Consider the following 20,027-nt stretch of genomic DNA (forward strand, 5'->3'; position numbering starts at 1 on the left):
GTTTAATGATTATGCAATTACAGTTGTCCTGATTTTTCCCCTTTTGCCTGCCTCCACCCACCACCCCCTACTCCCTCAATCAACCCCCACACCTTTGTTATGTCCATGGGTCATGTATATAAGTTCTTTGGTTACCCCATTTCCTATACTGTACTTATATTCCCATGACTATTCTGTAACTACCTATTTGTACTTTTTTTAAAAAAGTATATTCAATTGATTATGCTATTACAGTTATCCCAATTTTTCTACCTTTACCCCTCTCCGCCTGGTACCCCCATTCCCTTCAGTGATCCCCTCCCCTTAGTTGATGTCCATGGGTCGTATGTGTAAGTTCTTTGGCTTCTCCATTTCCTATACTGTTCTTAATATGCCCCCGTCTATTTTGTACTTACCCAGTTACACTTCTAAAGCCCTACACCATTTTTTCCTTTCCCTGTCTTCCCCTTCCCAGCTGATAACCCTCCAAATGATCTCCATATCTATGATTCTGTTTTTGTTCTAGTTGTTTGCTTAGTTTCTTTTTGTTTTTGTTTTTTAGATTCAGTTGTTGATAGTTATGAGTTTGTTGTCATTTTAATGTTCGTAGTTTTGACTTCTTTTTCTTAAATAAGTCCCTTTAACATTTCATATAATAAGGTCTTCGTGATAATGAATTCCTTTAGTTTTACCTTGTTTGGGAAGCATTTTATCTGCCCTTCCATTCTAAATGATAGCTTTGCTGGATAGAGTAACCTTCATTGTAGGTACTTGCCTTTCATGACTTCGAATATTTCTTGCCAGTTCCTTCTAGCCTGCAAAGTTTCTTTTGAGAAATCAGCTGATAGTCTTATGGGAACTCCTTTGTTCGCAACTCTCTGCCTTTCTCTTGCTGCTTTTAAGATTCTCTTTATTTTGAACCTTTGGCATTGTAATTATGATGTATCTTGGTGTGGTCCTCTTTGGTCCAATTTGTTTTGGACTCTCCATGCTTCCTGGACCTGTATGTCTATTTCCTTTGCCAAATTAGGGACATTTTCTTTCATTATTTTTTCAAATAAGTTTTCAATTTCTTGCTCTTCCTCTTCTCCTGGCACCCCTATGATTCGGATGTTGGCCCTTTTGGAGATGTCCCAGGGTCTTCTTAAACTCTTCTCGTTTTTTTGAATCCTTGTTTCTTCATTTTGTTTTAGTTGAATGTTTATTTCTTCCTTATGTTCCAAATCACTGATCTGAATCCCGACTTCCTTCCCTTCACTGTTTGTTTCCTATGGATTTTTCTTTATTTCCTTTAGTAGAGCCTTCATTTCTTCCCTTGTTCATTTGCCATACTCAACGAGCTCTGTGAGCATTCTGACCACTAGTGTTTTGAACTCTGCATCTGATAGGTTGGCTATCCCTGCATCAGTTAGTTCTTTTTCTGGAGTTCTGTTCTGTTCCTCCAATTGGACCATATTTCTTTGTCTTCTCATTTGGCAGCCTCCCTATGTCTGTGTTCTAGGTAAAGCCACTTTGACTCCTGTGTTAGTGCACCTGTTAGGTTGTATGGGGCGGAGTGCTGGGTATTTGCCAGGGCAGGCAGCCTGCTTCACCATTTTGTGGCTCCATGTGTGAGGACAGGGTTGAAGAGGAGACAATGCTGCTGCTGGCTGACTTCTGCGGCCTTGCCTGGCAGCCACCCCACTTCCAGTCAGTTCATCCACTTCCCATATGTGACTGGTGCCTTTTCAGCTGCTGCCCTGGTTGTGGTTACCAGACTGGATGGGTTTGCATATGTTCTTGGCTCTCCTGAGAAACTGGCAGTTTCTTCTGCCACCCCAACCCCCACTGGTTTTTACAGCTAGAAGTTATGAGGCTTTTATTTTTCCTGACACTGGAATCCTGGTATGTGTGGTCTGGCCTGGGGCTGGGATCACTCGCTTGCAAGGTCTCCCTGATTTTTATCCATCACATATGAATGTGGGACCTCCTGTTCCACTAGCTGCCACTGCCACCTTGCTGCTGCTGGCTTGCTGCCACCACACCACATCTTCTCTATTCTGGCTTCCCACCTCCACCCTCCATACCAGTCTGGATGAATATTGCTTCTTTAAATCCTTGATTGTCACACTTCCATACAGTTCAATTTTCTGGCAGTTCTGGGTGTTTTTTATTTCAAAATTAGTTCTGATTCTTGTTATTGTTGTGCAAGGAGGCCAGGCGTGTCTACCTATGCCTCCATCTTGGCTGGAAGTCTCTCTTGTTTCTTGAGACATGCCTGTAATACTATAAATTTCCTTCTTGAGACTGCTTTTGCTGTGTCCCATAGATTTTGGGTTGTTGTCTTCTCATTTTCATTTATTTCAAGGTATCTTTGATTTTGATTTCTTCCTTAATCTCATTGTTAACCCATTCATCGTTTAGTAACATTTGATTTTGAGGAGGCATGAAATGAGGTCAGAGAGCAGAGAGTGCTTGGAGAACCTCAAATATCACTGAAATGAGAGGTTCTTGTTTTTGGCTAAGCTGTGTGCAGGGCTGCAGGCCACGCGTCACTGTGTTTGTCTGGTGGGGCAGTAGCCAGCCTTGACGGCATCAGCTGGACACCATGTTCTCTTCAGGGTGTGGTAGAGGCTGAGGACTGTTCACACCCAAACACATCACGCTGTGCTTTCCACTGGCCTCTTGGCCGTCTCACTTCTCCCTTTCACACAGCACCTGCCCATCATTCGGGGGGAAGAGCTGAGGAGAGTGAGCGAGCTGGGCTCACGTCTCACTCATGGCTCACGGCCTGAGTGTCTCCTTACAAACATCGTGTCCAGTGCAATTCATCCCTAGAGGAAACTCTGCCTGGTTGCGCCCTTCTTTTTTTATGCCATTTAAGAAAATGTTGTCTCGAGAAATGTCCATATTGAAAAGTGCATATTGGAGCCAGCACTAGTGTGTCTACCATTTAGGTCAAGAAATAGAATTTTTTCATTCCCTCTCTTTTTAACACTGCCTGACTTTTCTGAAATATTCCTTCAGGCCCTTCTTGGTTGTGACTCACATTCTGCTTGCTTGCCACTTGTGTCTGCCGGATAGCAAGTTTCTTGTCTACAGTCAAGGTTGCTGAACCTTGTAGGTCTTGGATGTTTTGATGATTTTGTTCACAGTTCAGTGACGCACAGGCTGCTTTGGGTAGTTTGACCTTCTCGCCTGGAAAGGAAATCTCTGCCTCTGGCTGGCTATCTCATTTCTTGTCTTGAATCAGAAAGTACTGGGGTGGGGTGGGCAGAGCACTGGGCTTGTGGGGAGAGGGCGGGGGAGTGGGCACACGGCAGGCATTCCCATCCCAGCTCTGTTTGGCTTTCTCTGTGTGACCTTTGAGTCACTTCCTTGCAAGCGTGACTTTTCCTACCTGTAAATTGAAGGTTGGACCACCTCAGCGGTTTAGTGGTTTATGTCCGTTTTTTTAAAAAATAATAATTTGGCCCCTAAACTCTTTTTTTAAAGATGGTATCTCAAACTGGCTTCTGTGTTTAGATCTAGATATGTTTAATTTGGTCAAAATGGTGTTTAAAAAAGTATATGAGAGGAATCAGAAAACACAAACTTCCAGTTATAAGATATATAGGAATTGGGGATGTAATATACAACATGATGACAATAGTTAACGCTGCTGTGTGATGTATTTTGTAAGTTGCTAAGAGAGTAGATCCTAAAAGTTCTAATTACAAGGAAAAAAAATTTTTTTTTCTTTTTGTATCTATATGAGATGATGGAGGTTAATAAAACTTATTGTGGTAATCATTTCACAATATATGTAAGTCAAGTTATTATGCTGTATACCTTAATATTATACAATGCTGTATGTCAATTATATCTCAATAAAACTGAAAGAAAAAATTAAAAAGCATATGAATGGCTTCTAAGGGGGCTTGCTCTTAAGGGTGCCACAAGCCCCATCACTTCCCATGGTCTACACCCTGTCTGCTTCCCACTAAGTTGCCGTCCTGGCCTCTGAAGGCAAGTGTAAAACAGATAAAAGTAAAGCTGCTGTATCCGAAGTGAGCATGTGTGGCATGTGACAACCTGGAGTGCAGCTCTCTGCTTTCCTCCTCATGATGGGCAAGAGCCCGAGGGTCATGTGGAGCAGTGTTTGACAGCATCTGGCTTCCATGGCCACTAGGAGCGCTCCAGTGATATATTTCCTTCTCTGGATGAGTCTCTGGTAGATTGCCCAGGAGATAAAGTGGGAAGTACTGGCCAAGGCAGCAGGCTTTGGGCCTGTATCCAGCCATCCCTACCTCCTAGCTCCTGTCTGGGGACAAATTTTGTGATTGTTCAGCCTTTCAGACTCCCACTGGCATGCCATATGGAACGGTGAATCTGCTTCATGGCGTGAACCCAGGAGAGACCCCTGTCACCTGTACGGCAGGGATTGGGACCTTCATTGTGGAATTTGCCACCCTGAGCAGCCTCACTGGTGACCCTGTGTTTGAAGACGTGGCAAGAGTAGCCCTGATGCGTCTCTGGGAGAGCCGGTCAGATATCGGACTGGTAGGTTGGCTACACCCTTCCTGTCTGAGTCAAGTCAGCTATTGGCCCCTGCTTGTGAGGCCCAGGGCTCTGAGCAACAACTTGTGGTGCAGCCAAAGGCAACTGAGGGTGACCTCAGGAGTGGTCCAGGTCTTAGGCTCATAACAACAAAAATAGACCAAGCATCCACTTCAGGTTTTGGTGCAAAGGTAAAGAGAGCATGAGAGAACATCTTTTGGTTGGGAAAAGAGACTGTGTTAAGCTTTGACTTTGAATTTCTCTGATTGCTAGGGAGTCATATGCTTCATGCCCCTGACTCATTTAGTGACCTTAGATCGTCAGCCCACCTCGTCCTCATTTTCACTGTCTATTTTTGTTTGTAAAACTGTGTTTCTTAGAGTACTAGTTTTGAGAGATGGTGAATGGTTATTCCATGAAAAAAATGATTCCCAATCAATTAAGTTGGGGGATACTATATATACTGTCTTTTTTCGGGGGGAGAGGGGTCACAATGAATGTGAGTAGGTTAAAAGTGTTAAATCCTATGGCAAATAAATTTATTCAGCATTGCTTAACTCAAAATTTCCCAAACTTATTTGACCCCAGAGCTTCTCTTTCCTCTCTATACCTGCTAACCCATGGAAACTTAACACACTTTGGCCAGTTGATTTCTAAAGGCAGTTTCACTCCTAAACTGGATAATCTAACAAAACAGTAATTTAACCAAAGATGTCCATGAAATAACATTAGATTTAGTCAGAACTTGGTTTGAGCCCAAGCTTTGCTACATTGGAACTGTGTGACCCTGAGCAAGTCACTCAACCTCTCTGATCCTCAGTTGCTTCAGCAGTAATGATAATGTATTAATACCTTCTTTATTGAGTCATTGACTTATAAGGGCTGTTAACTGAAAGTGATTCAGGTGGAAGCATGTTTTACACAAAGTCTATGTCAACTTGACAGTGGAACTCTTGTGAGGAATCCTTGAAAATCCATTAAAAAGATGCCCCTCTGGAGACCTATAGTAACTCTGTTATTAAGTCCAACACAGGCAGTTTTTTCTCTAGGCCTGGAACCATAGTGGACTCTGTGGGTGCCCTGCCCACATCCTCTCAGCCCTTCCCATTTTTGTGCACACTGGCTTGTCTTCTGAACACCATCATCTGTGTCTCTTTGCCTACCAGCTTTTTCTTGTGTCTGGATCCTGCTTTTTTTCTTCAACTGGGAGTACCAGGACTTAATGTTAACCGTGGAGCAATTCTCAGCCAGTGACTGATACTGATGGGAATTTGTGGATAATCACCCCAGTTCTCTGTCCCTCGACTAAAATAATGAAGAGGCTTGTGCTCTATGCTGACTGCCAGAGCTGCCCCTGGGATTGAGCTCCAGTTCCCGCAGTGGTAGCTTGCCTGGTGGCCTACCCTTTTGGGGCTGCCTCCCTTTCCTGCCTCCCTTTCCTCTACTGGCATTTCCAGGAACTCACCTTCATAATCAACTACTTGCAGTTTTCCCTGCTGAAGATCTGCTCCTGGGAGAACCCAAACTAACACAGAAGAGTTAGCAGTTTCTTTGAGTAACAGATGAAGTTATCAGCTTCCATCAGGATCTAAGTTATATGGACAACATATCTTTTCATTTAAATGTTTTAGATTTTATTTTAAAATGGTTTCATGAGTCACATGGTTCACAAGTCAAAAGATACCAAAAAAGGACCCAGTGACACCTGTGAAGGTCCTCTAACTCCTATCTTCAGCTCTCCAGTTCCTCTCCTTACAAGCAATCACTGCACCAGTTTCTTGGTTTTTCTCCCTGAGTTGATTTAAGGAAATATGTTAAGTATGTCTTGTGTCTTCCAGGGGTGTCCAGCCTTTTGGCATCTCTGGGCTGCACTGGAAGAAGAAGAGTTGTCTTGGGCCTCATATTAAATACACAAACACTAATGAAAACTGATGAGCAAAATAAAGATTTTAAGTAAATTTATGATTTTGCATTGGGCTGCATTCATAACCATCCTTGGCTGCATGTGGCCCACAGGCTGGGGGTTGGACACCTCTGCAACAGTGGAATCACGTGCAGAATTCTGAGTAATCTGGGACAGATTGTGGGAACAGCAAGTTCTCATCTCCCAGGTCACATGCACTCTAGACAGGGGATAAACACTCCAAATCATTGTTTTGTTTTGTTTTGTTTTCATTTTTGCTCAGTGTGGATATTAAGTTCTCAGACATGTGCGTGATGAGCATCTCCACTCTACAGATATGCATGATGCAGCCTTGGCCCCCCACCCCTGTACCCCAATCGCCTACATGTCCTCCAAGAAGCACTGGGGTGCCTGCCTTGCTTCTCACTAGGCAGTAAGGGATGCGGGGAGATCCTTGCTTTGTTTTGGGCCCTCTTTTGGGACAAGCTATCTCTCTCTTAGGTCGGTAACCACATTGACGTGCTCACTGGCAAGTGGGTGGCCCAGGACGCGGGCATTGGGGCTGGTGTGGACTCCTACTTTGAGTACCTGGTGAAGGGAGCCATCCTACTTCAGGATAAGAAGCTCATGGCCATGTTCCTAGGTAAAGGCAGGGTAAGGGGGCTTTCCCATGACTTTTCTTATTGATATGTGGTTTGCTTATAAACTTTCAGTTGCTCCCAAAGGCAATACAGTGCCCAATGGATGCCCACTACACTTCTCGTTGCCTTCTTACAAGAGCCAATGAACTATGCTGCATTCTCTGTGGGTGGCCCTGGATTTCTTAATTCCAGGCCATTGCACATGTGTTTCCTATGCCTGGAATACCTTTATATCCTGTCTTCATGTGCCCAAATTCTATTTAAACTTCAAGGCCCAGCTTAAAATGTCACCTTGCCCAAGAAATAGCTTAATCCTTCCTTTGAATTTAGGGTCTTCACCCTCTCTCTTGCAGCCAGCTGTCATCCACAGTTACAGCATCCATACCTTCTTCATCTTTGTATTTCCCACAATGCTTTGCATGAGGTAGGTTGTAGATTGAGTAAAAATATTTTACCTTTCAGGCCCTTAGGCACTATTAATGATTATATTGAGGAATTGTTGAGCGCTTAATAATAATTATTATAGCTGCCATTCATTTGTTCAGCAAATATTTATTGAGTACCATTGATAGATCAAGTGCTGTGCCAAGTGCTGAACATGGACTGTTTTATTTATTCCTTACAACACTATGTGAGATTGTCTTATTTATTTGCATGTGTATTTGGTCCTTCATTTATTAAGATAGTATTGTGCATATTTACTATGTACTATCTTAGTATTGGGGATTCTGAAATCAACAAAACAAAATCCTGGCCCTCATGAATTTATGATTGAGTGGGAGGTATAAGTTCAAGTTCCCACTAGAATGTAAGCTTCTTGAGGACTGAGGGCCTTCTTAGCCTTGTTTGCCACCCTGGGTGTCAGGCACTGTAGTTGGTGCTCAGTGAATATTTCTGGGTGAATAAATGACTGAACAACCCTATGAGGTATATAACATTGTTCTCCCTACTATACAGATAATGAGCCTGAGGCTTAAGAGGGAAAAACTTACCCAAGGTCACAGCTAACATATGGTGAATCTGGAGCTAGAATTTGAGCCTGGAAGTTTGACTCCAGACCCTATGCTTCTTCCTCTCTGCCTCATTGTATCCTAGTCTGCTTTGAGGCTAGACCATCATATGATCCTTCAAAAGTTTGAGTCCATGCTTCAGTTGCCAAGGGCTGCCTTTTGTCTCCCTAATGACTGACACATCCATTTTCCCATCTCCACTGCAGAATATAACAAAGCCATTCGGAATTATACCCGCTTTGATGACTGGTACCTGTGGGTGCAGATGTACAAGGGGACTGTATCCATGCCGGTCTTCCAGTCCTTGGAGGCCTACTGGCCTGGACTTCAGGTAGGAACGATCAGAGAGGGTGGTCGTTTTCCTATGGAACTGGCAAAGCCAGCTCATTCTGAAGTAAAAGTCAAAGCAGGTAGTTCATTTGCTTCCATACTTATTTTGGAGGGATGGTTTGGGGATGGAAGGGGGAAAGAGTGAATTGGACAGATTTAGGATTCTGCCTCATGGAATATTCCAAGGGGAGCTGTAAGGAGTCAGGAAGCTAGCTTCCAGTTTGCTATGGAAGGTTGTTAATATAACGCAGAGAGTGTCTTTCCACGCTGGGCAGCAACAGCCATCGGCAACAGCTGTTTCTCCACTGGACATTTCTACCTAATCTCATTCTTGAGAGTGGTCCTGAGGAAGGACGTGGAAGCAGCTGGGGCTGTGCTGACTGCCCTAATTATGTTTTTCCATTACACAGTGTGAGACGCAGCTGGAAGGGACCTTGGAGCCCATCTAATCACCCCCTAGGTGTACCAAAATATTTTTATAAATTAGTTTTTTTTTTATTTTAAGAAAAGGTAATAAAATGGATGTGGTTGTAAATTTAAAAAGCTCAAAAGGGAATACTCTCAAAAGTAAGTCTTGAGCCCCCACCCTTAGACCCTCTCCCCAGTCCAGGCCCTATTATCAGTTTTCTGTATATCTTTCCAGAACTTTATATAAATAAATATATGAATATCTATATCCCTCTTTTTTCTTTTTATATGTGGGAACATATACATATGCTTTTATCACTGATTATATCTTAGAGATTTTCCTTATTGAAACAATATAGTTTTACCTTTTTTTAACAGTTGCATATATTCCGTTGAATAGATACACTGCAATTTATTTAATTAGCACCGCATTATGGCTCTTAGCCAACCCTCTTATTATACAGATGGGAAAAAGGCGCAAAGAGAATTTATTGATAATGTTAAATATTGGTCCAGCTCTCCTAAGATCTTCACATTTTATTTCTTGAATACCCCCTAGAAGAATTTTGAAAAACTAAAGCACCCATTGCATATTTTTAATCTACATGTGTCTGAATAGTTGCATATCATACCCTTTTCTCCTTGAACTCATATTTCCACTCTACTCCCCCAACAGAATGTTATCCTAATTATTGTATTTTATGCTGAAAAAAATTTTCTGATACCCTATTATATATCTGTGTAACAAACTTTGGCTTTAGTCCATAGAAGTTAAAAATAGAAAATTCCCTATGACCATAGGCTCTGAGTATTCAATTTGTTTTCTTCTGGATTTAGTTATTATTAGTATATAAATGATTAAAACAACATTAATAGCTTACGATATTTTGATAAGTCATTATAAAACTTAAAAGCAATTATTTTGGAAATGTATTTCTTAATGAGATTTTGGGGCTTTCTTATTTTTAAGTAGTTCGTGATAAATCAAATATTTATGAAAAAGTGATTTATGGGCCAGACACTTTACTCAGGAGCATCACAGCATACTGAGGTAACTGTTGTTTCATAAATGAAGGAAAGAGGCTCAGAGATGTTACGTTTGTTCATTTGCTTACCCAACAAATATTTGAATGCCTTCGCTGTTCAGCCTCTGTTCAGCCCCTGTTCAGCCCCTGCGGCCCTCGTGAAGTTTATAGGGGGCAAGACACAAACACTTCAACAGATAAATAGATGAAGTAATAATTGCAATGGCTGAAATAGAGGCTAAAATAGAATATTGGATAGGGACCAACTTTAGACAAAAAGGCCTCTCAGATGTGATGATATTAAAGTTGATACTTGAAGAATTGGGGGTGGGAGGCGATTTTCTAGGCAGAAGAAATGTGCGTGAAGGTCCTGAATCAGGAAAGAGTTGGGTGTTTATCAGAAACAAGAAAAGCCACAATCCAGGGAAGGAAAAGATCAATGGATGGAAAATCAGCAGGGCCTTGAGGGCCACAGTGGGTTGCCTTGACTCTATGCCAAGCCTGTGGGAAGCCCAGGGGTCTGTAGTAAGATGGTTACTCTGGCTGCCTTGGGGACAGCGAGCTGCAGAGGGCAAGAGGACAAGTGGTGGGATAAGTAAGGAGGCCTTTGAGGTCATCCCAGTGTGAGATGCTAATGACCAAACCAAGTGGTGGCTCTAGAGATAAAGAGAGAAAAATCTTGATGTTTTGAAGATGGAATTGACAGGAAGTGCTGATGGAGTAGATGTGGGTGGGGCATGAGGGGGGAGTCAAGGACACCCACCAGGTTTCTGGCCAGAGTGGCTCAGTAGGCGCTGGTGCCATTTACAAGGAGGAAGAGAGGAGCGAGTAGTGAGTTAGCTTTGTAGGGAAGTGAGGGAGCCAAGAATTTTGCTTGGGAAAAGCCAAGTTTGTTCTGTTCCCGAGGCATCCAAGGGAGATGTCAAGAAGGTCAGCTGTTTCCCTGTGAGCTTATGTTAACAGTAGCTACTTAACAACAGCTAGTAAAATTACAAATGCATATATCCCCTGATCCTGCAATCCTAATTCTGGAAATTTATCTTACAGATATACTTTGCATATGTTTGAGGTGACATATGTACAAGGTTATTTACTGCAACATTGATAAAGCAAATAGCAAAAGATTAGAACCAAGCCAACTGGCTATTCATAAGGACCTAATTAAATTATGTTCCAAGCCGTGGAATGCTGTGCAATAGCAGGAGGGAGCTCTTCATGTACTTACTTGGGGAAAAAAATCAAGCTATATTGTTAAATGAATAAAGGGAGCCTCAGAACAATACATTTAACCAGCTATATTTAATGTGGGGGAAATAATATATATTCATACATCTTTGCTTTTGTTTACAAACTAATACAAATGGTTATATGCTGGGGTGTAGGGTAGGAGTGAGATTTAGTACAGTCAACCTTTTTTCTGTTCTTAAGATTTTGAACCAGATGACTACCTTACCTATTTAAAAACTGTTAGTGGCCAGCATCAACTGAGCACATACTGGCAGCCAGGCACTTTGTATACAACTTCCATCCCTCACAACAATGTATGAGATACATTTTGCATCTTAATAGATGGGGCTCAGAGAAGGTAAGTATCTGCTTTGAGGCCTCACAGTGGGTAAATGGCCAACTCAGGGTTTGATTGCAGGCCTTCTTGGCTCTAAAGCTTTTGCTTTTCTTTTCCCTGAGGTTGTAGGATTTGAGGCCTGGTGGCTGCCTGCCTGACAACCATTTCTCTCCTGCAGAGCCTCATTGGGGACATTGACAATGCCATGAAGACCTTCCTTAACTACTACACTGTGTGGAAGCAGTTTGGGGGGCTCCCAGAATTCTACAACATTCCTCAGGGATACACAGTGGAGAAGCGAGAGGGCTACCCACTTCGGCCAGGTAAGCAGCAGCTCTGGCCATCAGGTTTGGTCCTCTGGACCCCAAATCCTCATGTCTTTGAGGCTTCCATGCCTCACAAGTGTTCGCAAGTCTCCCCCCACCCCCCGCCCCCGGTCTGGTTCTTCCAGTGGCTCTGGATGGTTTTCCTGCTATGATCTATCCTCATCTTTTCACATAAGGAAACTGAGGCCTGTTAGGTTGAAATGGCTTGCCCAGGGCTGTAAGTATAGGAGCTAAGACTGGAACCAAGGTCTCCTAATAAGTATGCTCTTTCAAACTTGAGCAAGTGAATGAGATGGAAGAAGCCAGGCTGACTCCTTTTGAGTTCCTGCCATCAAGGTTTCAGAAGTTTTGGCAAACTTCCAATGTCAGTAGGTCAGATAAATTATTCTTCTATAGTAAGACACGTCAGAACTTTGGAATAGACTTTAGGAATGAATCATTTGGTCTCATCCACCTCCTCACTTGCAGCTCAGAAATCAAGATGCAGAGAAGGAAGGGACTACACACTAGATAAAAGCCTTAAATTCCTTTCCAGCTCTGATCCTCTGATTCACTGCAGGAAAGTTAAACGTCGTGAGGTGGGAAAGGGAAAAGGGGTCAGAGGAAGGAAGCTTAGTCAGCACACACAATCATTCCCTGCCCCAAAATAGGGTACTACCATTGTCCTAGACTCTTCACACCTTCCCGTATGAATGCCTTTTAGCTGTGGGACAGGACTCCTAGTGGCTTCTGCCCATTCTGCCCTCCTCTACCCCATTTCCTTCCTTCTCCATGCAAGTGATTGTTGTAGGAGTTGTGGAGAGGGAACAGAAGAAGGAGTAAGACAGCCACTGAGAAGAGCAAATCAGTCACTTTTGACTCCTTAGAGGCTGCTGTTCCTGGTATTTTTCATGCATTTATTCTCATGGCTTTTTTTTTTTTTTTAAGAGAAAACTCTGAAGGTATCATTTCAAGTGTTACCAATAGGTAAACTGAAGACAGAGTTTGGGATGAAATGTGGGACTTAGACTTACTTGTTTTCAGGGTTAGAAGGAACCTGAGAGGTCTTCTAATTGAAATCCCCTTATAGTAGCCACGTCAAGTGGTTATCTGGTCTTTGTGTGGTTACTGCCAGTGGCAGGGAGCTCACTACTTACGGAGGCAACCCGTTGCATTTGCAGGATAGGCTATCAGGGAGGCATCAGTGGAAAGGAAGGCACCACATCCAGGAATCCAGCAACACCTTAGTCCAGTCACCCTTCCTATCCCAAAACAATAGTAAATGGGAGATAAGATGCTACTCTATAATTAGATTAGCCAGTGCCTTCTGTTCTGGTACGTGTATCTGATCAGCAGTGTTGACACACAGAGTTTAGCAAGGTCTCTGAGGACTGTTACCCATCCATCCCCACCCCCAGTCCAAATCTAAACCTTGGGGTGTCACCATCTCCTAGAGAGGTGGCCGGATATACAGGAAATTAAAGCAGTTATTAGGAAACGTAGGCCTTTGTGTGAGGGAGAGAAAACAAATGACTGACCCTGGGTGCACTGATCCAGCTGGCTGCCAGAAACAGGAGGGGAGGCTCCTCAGAGCAGCACTACCTTTTCTTTCCTTGAACACACGCAGTGTGTTCACCTACGTGTCCCAGTCTGTGTCTCAGAATATGAGTGATTAGATTGGCAATTGTCTAGAGGCCTTTGGGGTAAGAGGGGGAGAAGGAGGAGAAAACTGGGGAGAAGGCAGAGATCTTTTCTCCGAAAACAAGAAATAGAGTTTGCAATAATAAATCAAAAGAGAGGGCAGTGCTGATCAAGGAGGAAACAGGGAAGGGCAATAATCAGGAGGGGAGGTTGGTATGCGGAGGGGAGACTTCATTCCTCTCTGAGAAAAGACAGGCAAAGAAGTAGAGCAGTAGCTTCCACCCACTGGGGCCACCCTAGAAGTCAAATCTTTCATTTCTATAATAGCTCTTCAGATATTTGAAAGCAATAAGCACATTTTCCTGGGTTTCTTTTTCTCCAAAATAAATATTCTTATCTAGACCAACTGTTGGCTAATACTCATCTTCAGATGGGATCCATGTCTGAACATCAAATTCCATTTGTGGTGTAGGTTAAGCAAGACTGTTGCCCTGCTCTGGGCATGGAGGCCAGATGGCTGCATCTTCACTAGATTGAAGGTTGGCTCTTGAACATGTTGGCCTTCATGTTTTGCTTCATCCCATCTCAGAAAGGGCCTTATTATGACAGGCTCATCCTCTTCTTAAGTTTTAGGTAGGTTGGGCTGTGAGTGACATTAAAAAAAAAAAAAGGTAGTAGTTTGGTTAAGATAGAAATATTTCTCTCTCATGTCTGGCTTTATATGGCTTTCTATGGTGTCAGGGACCCTAATCCCACACCCGGCTGCTGAGAATAGATGTTAGTCTCGGCAGCCATGTATTTGGCGAAAGAGGGATCCTGTTACTAAGGAAGAAGGAAGGAAGAGATATTGGGAGAGAGGCAGCTGCCTCTGCCACATCCTCTGCCCGGAGACTGGTTGCTTGTTTCTTCCTTGGAATGGGAGTCCATGGTCAGTTTTAATGCGGGTCTCCACTAAGCTTCAGGCTTTGGGTCTCTTGGCTCTGGAAACTCAGCATTGAGTGAGTTGTCCCATGTTCCTTCCTCCTAGTGGGGGTTCTGGAGACAAGGTATGGAGGGGAAGAGTTTCTCACTACCCTAAGTGGGCCTGAACCTTCCCTGATCAGCCACCCGGTGAATATTTGCTTTGGATTTTGCAGAGCTCATTGAGAGCGCCATGTACCTCTACCGTGCTACAGGGGATCCTACCCTCTTAGAGCTTGGAAGAGATGCTGTGGAGTCCATTGAAAAAATCAGCAAAGTGGAGTGTGGTTTTGCAACAGTAAGTGTTTCCGTGATTCAAAGAATTGGGAAATGTCTCCCCCGCTGCTAGAGAGTCTCTTTAAGGGTAGAACATTGGGAGTTCTGGAATATTAGCACTGGAAAACCTTAGAGATATACATAATGCCTTTATTTTATAAATGGGGAGACTAAGGGACAGAAGCTAAGAGCCTTGCCAAAGGTTACATAGCAGAAGTGGATCTAGTATTAGTTCCCAGAGTCTTAACTCCATGCCCTTGGCATTCTTCCTGCTTCAGAGATCCATTAGCTGTTGGAATAGGCTACTTGGCAAGAGTGAGTTTAGTGAAAAGGCCTATAAAATGGGTTCTAGAAGGGAAATTCAGAGGCCCATAACCTTATATTCAAACCTGGAGATCCTTAATGAAACAACCTACTAGTCTCACAGATATTTATTGAATACCTTTCATGGGCCAGGCACTGTGCTAGGATGAGGGTTATTGTGATGAAGAAAGACCAAACCCTGAGCTAACATTTTATTAGGGAAAGCCACGGACGAGTATGAGGGAGACAAGGCCAGGGTAGCTGGAGTGGAGTGCGTGAGGAAGAAAGGAGGAGGAGATCAAGTCCCAGAGGTGGGCAGGGCCTGGATCACATGTAGGGCTTTGTATTCGCTGTGGGGAAGAGTTTGGCTTTTGTTCTGCTGGGAATGGGAAGCCTGGGTAGGATTTACAGCACAGCAGTGACATGGTCTGATTTTATTTTAGAAAGATCACTGTGGCTGCTCTGTGGAGAATGGATTGAAAGGGTCAAGAGTGAAACCTATGTCACAGCCTTAGAGGACCCAAGCAGGCAAGATGTAAATAGCCATTACAGGCATTTAAAACCCAGATGTGTAAGAAAATAGGCTGGAGGAAAATTCACCAAATAGCCAACAGTGGATTTTTATTTTAGGGTAAAGGATTAAAAACAAACAAACAAGGAACCTTCATTTTCAAACTTTCATGTAATTATATTCTATAAGTAGAACATAGATACATATATTTAAAGATAAGACATATGTATGTAGGGGAAAAACAAAGCAATGGTGTTTTATTTTCCAATCCGTTGTATTGTGTACTAAGCTAAAGTGGCTAAGTCCATTGGGGCCTTCTTTGGAATGCTCAACTTATTTCCGTGAAAATGAAGCCCTTTGGAGGTCATCCAAGGTGAAGGATGTGAATAGGCATCTGACTCCTTGGCCTTTGTCAAACAGGGCAAGAGAATTCGAATTCTTGGTACATTAAGTTTGTATTTTAGTCACATTCTTTGTGTGTAAAATAGATGTCCACTGAGAATTAGTTTTGCTTAAAAAATATATTGCTAATTCTGGGAAGCTACAGTAAGTGTTTATAGCAAGTAAACTTATAGTCATCTATGACCATAAACTCAGTATGAATTTTTCTTCATAAGACTCCTAATTAGTTGTTTACACTAGGAAAACCTTGGTGGCCACCCTAATGCCCGTCAAGAGAGGATTAGCTAAGTCAACGATACCACGTTTTTACAATGTCATTAAAGGGTATGATTATATCAGTGTTTATAGTCACAAAAAAGGTAGGATAAAGGGGATAGGAATCGTCAGGTCAGGTAGGGAGATCAGGGAAGACCTTTCTGAAGAGGCAGATTTAAGCAGGGACCAGAAGGAAGTGAGGCAACAAGCTATGAGGATGTCTGAAGGAGGAGCACTCCAGGCTGAAAGAACCTGAGGTGGGAATGTGCTTGCTGGTTCGCAGAACAGAAAGATCCTCTAGCTGCACCTGCAAGAGCAAGGGACAGTGTAGTAAGAGGTGAGGTCAGGGAGGGTGGGGCTAGATCAACAAGGACCTCTTAGGCCCCGGACTTTGGTTTCTGATCTACATGAAATGAGGTGTCACCTGGGGGTTTTCAGTGGAGGAGTAACAGGTAAATCTTGTGATATAAATATACTTTAGGGTAAGAATGGAAGTAGGAAGCCCAGTTAGAAGTTGTAATAATTTGCCCAGAGGCCCCAGCTGCTAAGTGGCAGACCAGAATTTCCTAATGGGGTCCCCTGACCCTTTCTGCTGTGCTGGGATGCTCTTCTGACTTGCCTTCCTCTCCCTCGTGGCAGATCAAAGATCTGCGAGACCACAAGCTCGACAACCGCATGGAGTCTTTCTTCCTGGCCGAGACTGTGAAATACCTCTATCTGCTGTTTGACCCGAACAACTTCATTCACAACAACGGCTCCACCTTTGATACAGTGATCACTCCTTATGGGGAGTGCATCCTGGGGGCTGGGGGCTACATCTTCAACACGGAAGCGCACCCCATCGACCCCGCTGCCCTGCACTGTTGCAGGAGGCTGAAGGAAGAGCAGTGGGAAGTGGAGGACTTGATGAGGGAATTCTTCTCTCTCAGACGGAATAGGTCAAGAGTTAAGAAGACGATGAGCTCAGGGCCATGGGAACCTCCAGCAGGGCCAGGAACATTCTCCCCACCTGAAAACCATGATGGGGTGAGGGAGAGGAAGCCGGCCAAGCAGAAAACCCCACTTCTCAGCTGCCCTAGTCAGCCCTTTACCTCTAAGCTGGCATTACTGGGACAGGTTTTCCTGGATCCCTCATAATCACTGGATGATTTTTGTTCTGTTTTTGAAACTAGACTGTAACAATAAATCTGCTTTTGACTGTCATGCTTTTCTATTTAATGTATTGGGTTGTTTCAGGAGATTTCATTCAAAGAAGGGGGTCATGGCTAAAAACAATTGGGAATCTAGTTTATTTTTCTCATACAGTTGGAGAAACAACTAAACCTGAAGTCTGCTGGCTCCAAAGACTCCAGTGTTGATCATTGACTCTCCCATCCTTTCAAGGTTCCCTTTTTCTGTTATCTTGGGGTGGAGGGTATTGTTATAAATGTACTTCTTCACTAGTTCTTGCCCCAGCCTGTGCTTCTGTCCTTTAGTCCTCCCATTTATCCACCTATCCTGGGATTTACTAAGCACGTTTGTGGGCCAGGCCAGCTTTACAGTTCAGTGGTAGGCAAAAATTAGTAAATATATAAAATACTATTTGGTAACTGCTATGAAGAAAATAGATGCTGTGTGAGAAAATCATGGAGAGAGGTAATCTACCTTAGGTAGGGTGGCTAGGGAAGGCCTCTGTGGAAATGAGTTATTAAATCTTTAATTATAGAAAACTTACAATAAACAAAAGTGGAGACAACAGGACAATAACCCCCATGTACTCATCACCCAACTTCAACAACCCAGCTTTAAAGGCAGTCAACCCATGGCCAACTTTATTTATACCCACGCTAGGTCATTTAGAAGGAAGCCTCATGTGTTTCAAATAAAAAAGATTTAAAATAGTTTCACTGCCTTAAAAATCCTCTGAGCTTTACCTATTTCTCCCGTCCTCCCAGTCCCTTGCAATCACTGATCTTATTTCCTGTTTCCATAGTTTTGCCTTTTCTGGGGTATCATACAGTATGCAGCCTGCCAGATTGGCTTTTCACTTAGGAATACACATGTGAGGTTCCTCTGTGGCCTCATGGATTGATAACTCATTTCTTTTTAGTACCTTGTCTTGATGATGTACCAGCTTATTGAACCATTCACGTACTGAAGGACATCTTGGTTGCCTCCAAGTTTTGGCAATTTGAATAAAGCTGCTAAAAATATCTATGTGCAGGTGTTCAACTCCTGTGGGTAAGTAGCAAGGAGTGTGATTGCTGAATGGTCTGGTAAGAGTATATTTAGTTTTGTAAGAAACTGCCACACTCTCTCCTGAAGTGGCCATGCCACTTTGTATTCCCAGCAATGAGTGAGAGGTCCTGTTGCTTCATAGTCATGCCAGCATTTGGTATAGTCACTGATTTGGATTTTGGCCATTTTAATAGGATACAGTGATATCTTGTTTTAATTTGCATTACCCTAATGACAGATGATGTGGAAACTTGTTTCATATGCTTATTTGCCTTCTGTGTATCTTTGGTGAGGTGTCTGTTAACGTCTTTGGCCCATTTTTTAATAGAGTTTGTTTTTTGTGGTTGAATTTTTCAGTGGGGTTTTCTTTGTATATTTTGGATAAAAGCACTTTATCATACATGTCTTGCCAATATTTTCTCCCAGGCTGGCTTGTGTTTTCTTTCTCTTGAATTCTCTCTTTCATTGCAATTTATTTGTTGAAGAAACTGGGTTATATTTTAGAGTTTCTCAAATTATGTGTTTTGATAATTTCATTCCCCTGGTATTGTTTAATATGAATCCATATATATATATACACATACATACATATATGTATATTTTTTAAAAGATTTTATTTTTATTGTTAGAGAAAGGGAGTAAGAAAGAGAGGGAGATAAACATCAGTGTGTGGTTGCCTCTTGTGTGCCCCCTACTGTGGACCTGGTCCGCAACCCAGGCATGTGTCCTAACTGGGAATTGAACCAGCAATCCTTTGGTTTGCAGGCCAGCACTCAATCCACTGAGCCACACCAACCAGGGCTACATACATATATTCTAATTGAGAGTAAGCTCTGCAGGCTTTATCAGATTCATATTTTTAAGTTTTGTTTTATTTTGCAAGAATGGTTCATAAGTGGTGGTGTGTAACTCAGTTAGGAGGCACATATGTCTCGTCTCTAACAGCCATTTGTTGATCATTACCTAGATTCATTATTTGAGAAGGGGTTACAAAATAGTGATATGCTAATTTGGCTAGATTACTTCTCTAAAGGAAGATGTCCCCTTATTAACTATGTGGGTACCTTGAGATAGAATTTATACAAGTGTTCAGAATAATGAGTAGATTCCCTGACATCCTCTAAAGGTGACAATGACAATGAAGTTTTTTGTTTTTGTTTTTAAATATTGTGAACTCTTGGATTTAAACATATTTGATGGTTTTCAGTCCATTGAAATTATTATCATTATCAAACCTCTCCTGAGATCTGTTAATGCAATTCCAGTTGTCTTTGATAGCCTCTTGCTTTCTGGTGTAACAATAAGTTCCAGGTTCATCTTACACACTCCCTGATTTCTTCCTCCATCCTTGAACTGGCCATTTCTCTAAATAGTTGAGAAGATTTTTTTTTTTTTAAGATTTTTATTTATTTATTTCTAGAGAGAGGGGAGTGGAGGGAAAAAGAAAGGGAGATAAATATCAATGTGTGGTTGCCTCTCACACACCCAGCTGGGGACCTGGACTGAAACCCAAGTATGTGCCCTGACTGGGAATCAAACTGATGACCTTTTGGTTTGCAGGCTGGCACTCAATCACTGAGCCACACCAGCCAGGGCTAAATAACTGAGAAGATGACTTTTAACTAGGAGCTTCTTTGGTTTTATCTGCCAACTTTATTTTTGTCCAGAGTCTTTGTTAATTCAGCTCCTGATCATTTTTTGAAGTTCTAGAGCTCTGTAGTCGCCTTGGTAGGCATGATACTTACTTCCTGTCCTCCCTCTGATTACTTTACCTCAAAA

The 20,027-nt window shown here is 42.7% G+C and overlaps 1 protein-coding gene across 1 annotated transcript in view; it reads left to right on the plus strand.

The window, feature by feature from the left end:
* The window catches only part of EDEM2 (ER degradation enhancing alpha-mannosidase like protein 2), a 28,577-nt gene extending 11,311 nt beyond the window's left edge, over nt 1–17,266 (plus strand). Inside the window, exons 6-11 of the mRNA XM_054573845.1 lie at nt 4,289–4,500; nt 6,902–7,043; nt 8,258–8,382; nt 11,557–11,701; nt 14,461–14,582; nt 16,671–17,266. Coding sequence (XP_054429820.1) covers nt 4,289–4,500; nt 6,902–7,043; nt 8,258–8,382; nt 11,557–11,701; nt 14,461–14,582; nt 16,671–17,168 — 1,244 coding nt within the window. The 3' untranslated portion in view covers nt 17,169–17,266. The remainder of the gene's footprint in view (nt 1–4,288; nt 4,501–6,901; nt 7,044–8,257; nt 8,383–11,556; nt 11,702–14,460; nt 14,583–16,670) is intronic.
* Nucleotides 17,267–20,027: the final 2,761 nt, after the last annotated feature.

This window comes from Pteronotus mesoamericanus, unplaced genomic scaffold (genome assembly GCF_021234165.1).
Source record: "Pteronotus mesoamericanus isolate MK-2021 breed Mesoamerican mustached bat unplaced genomic scaffold, CSHL_Meso_final contig_25, whole genome shotgun sequence".
Classification (NCBI taxonomy): Eukaryota; Metazoa; Chordata; class Mammalia; order Chiroptera; family Mormoopidae; genus Pteronotus; species Pteronotus mesoamericanus.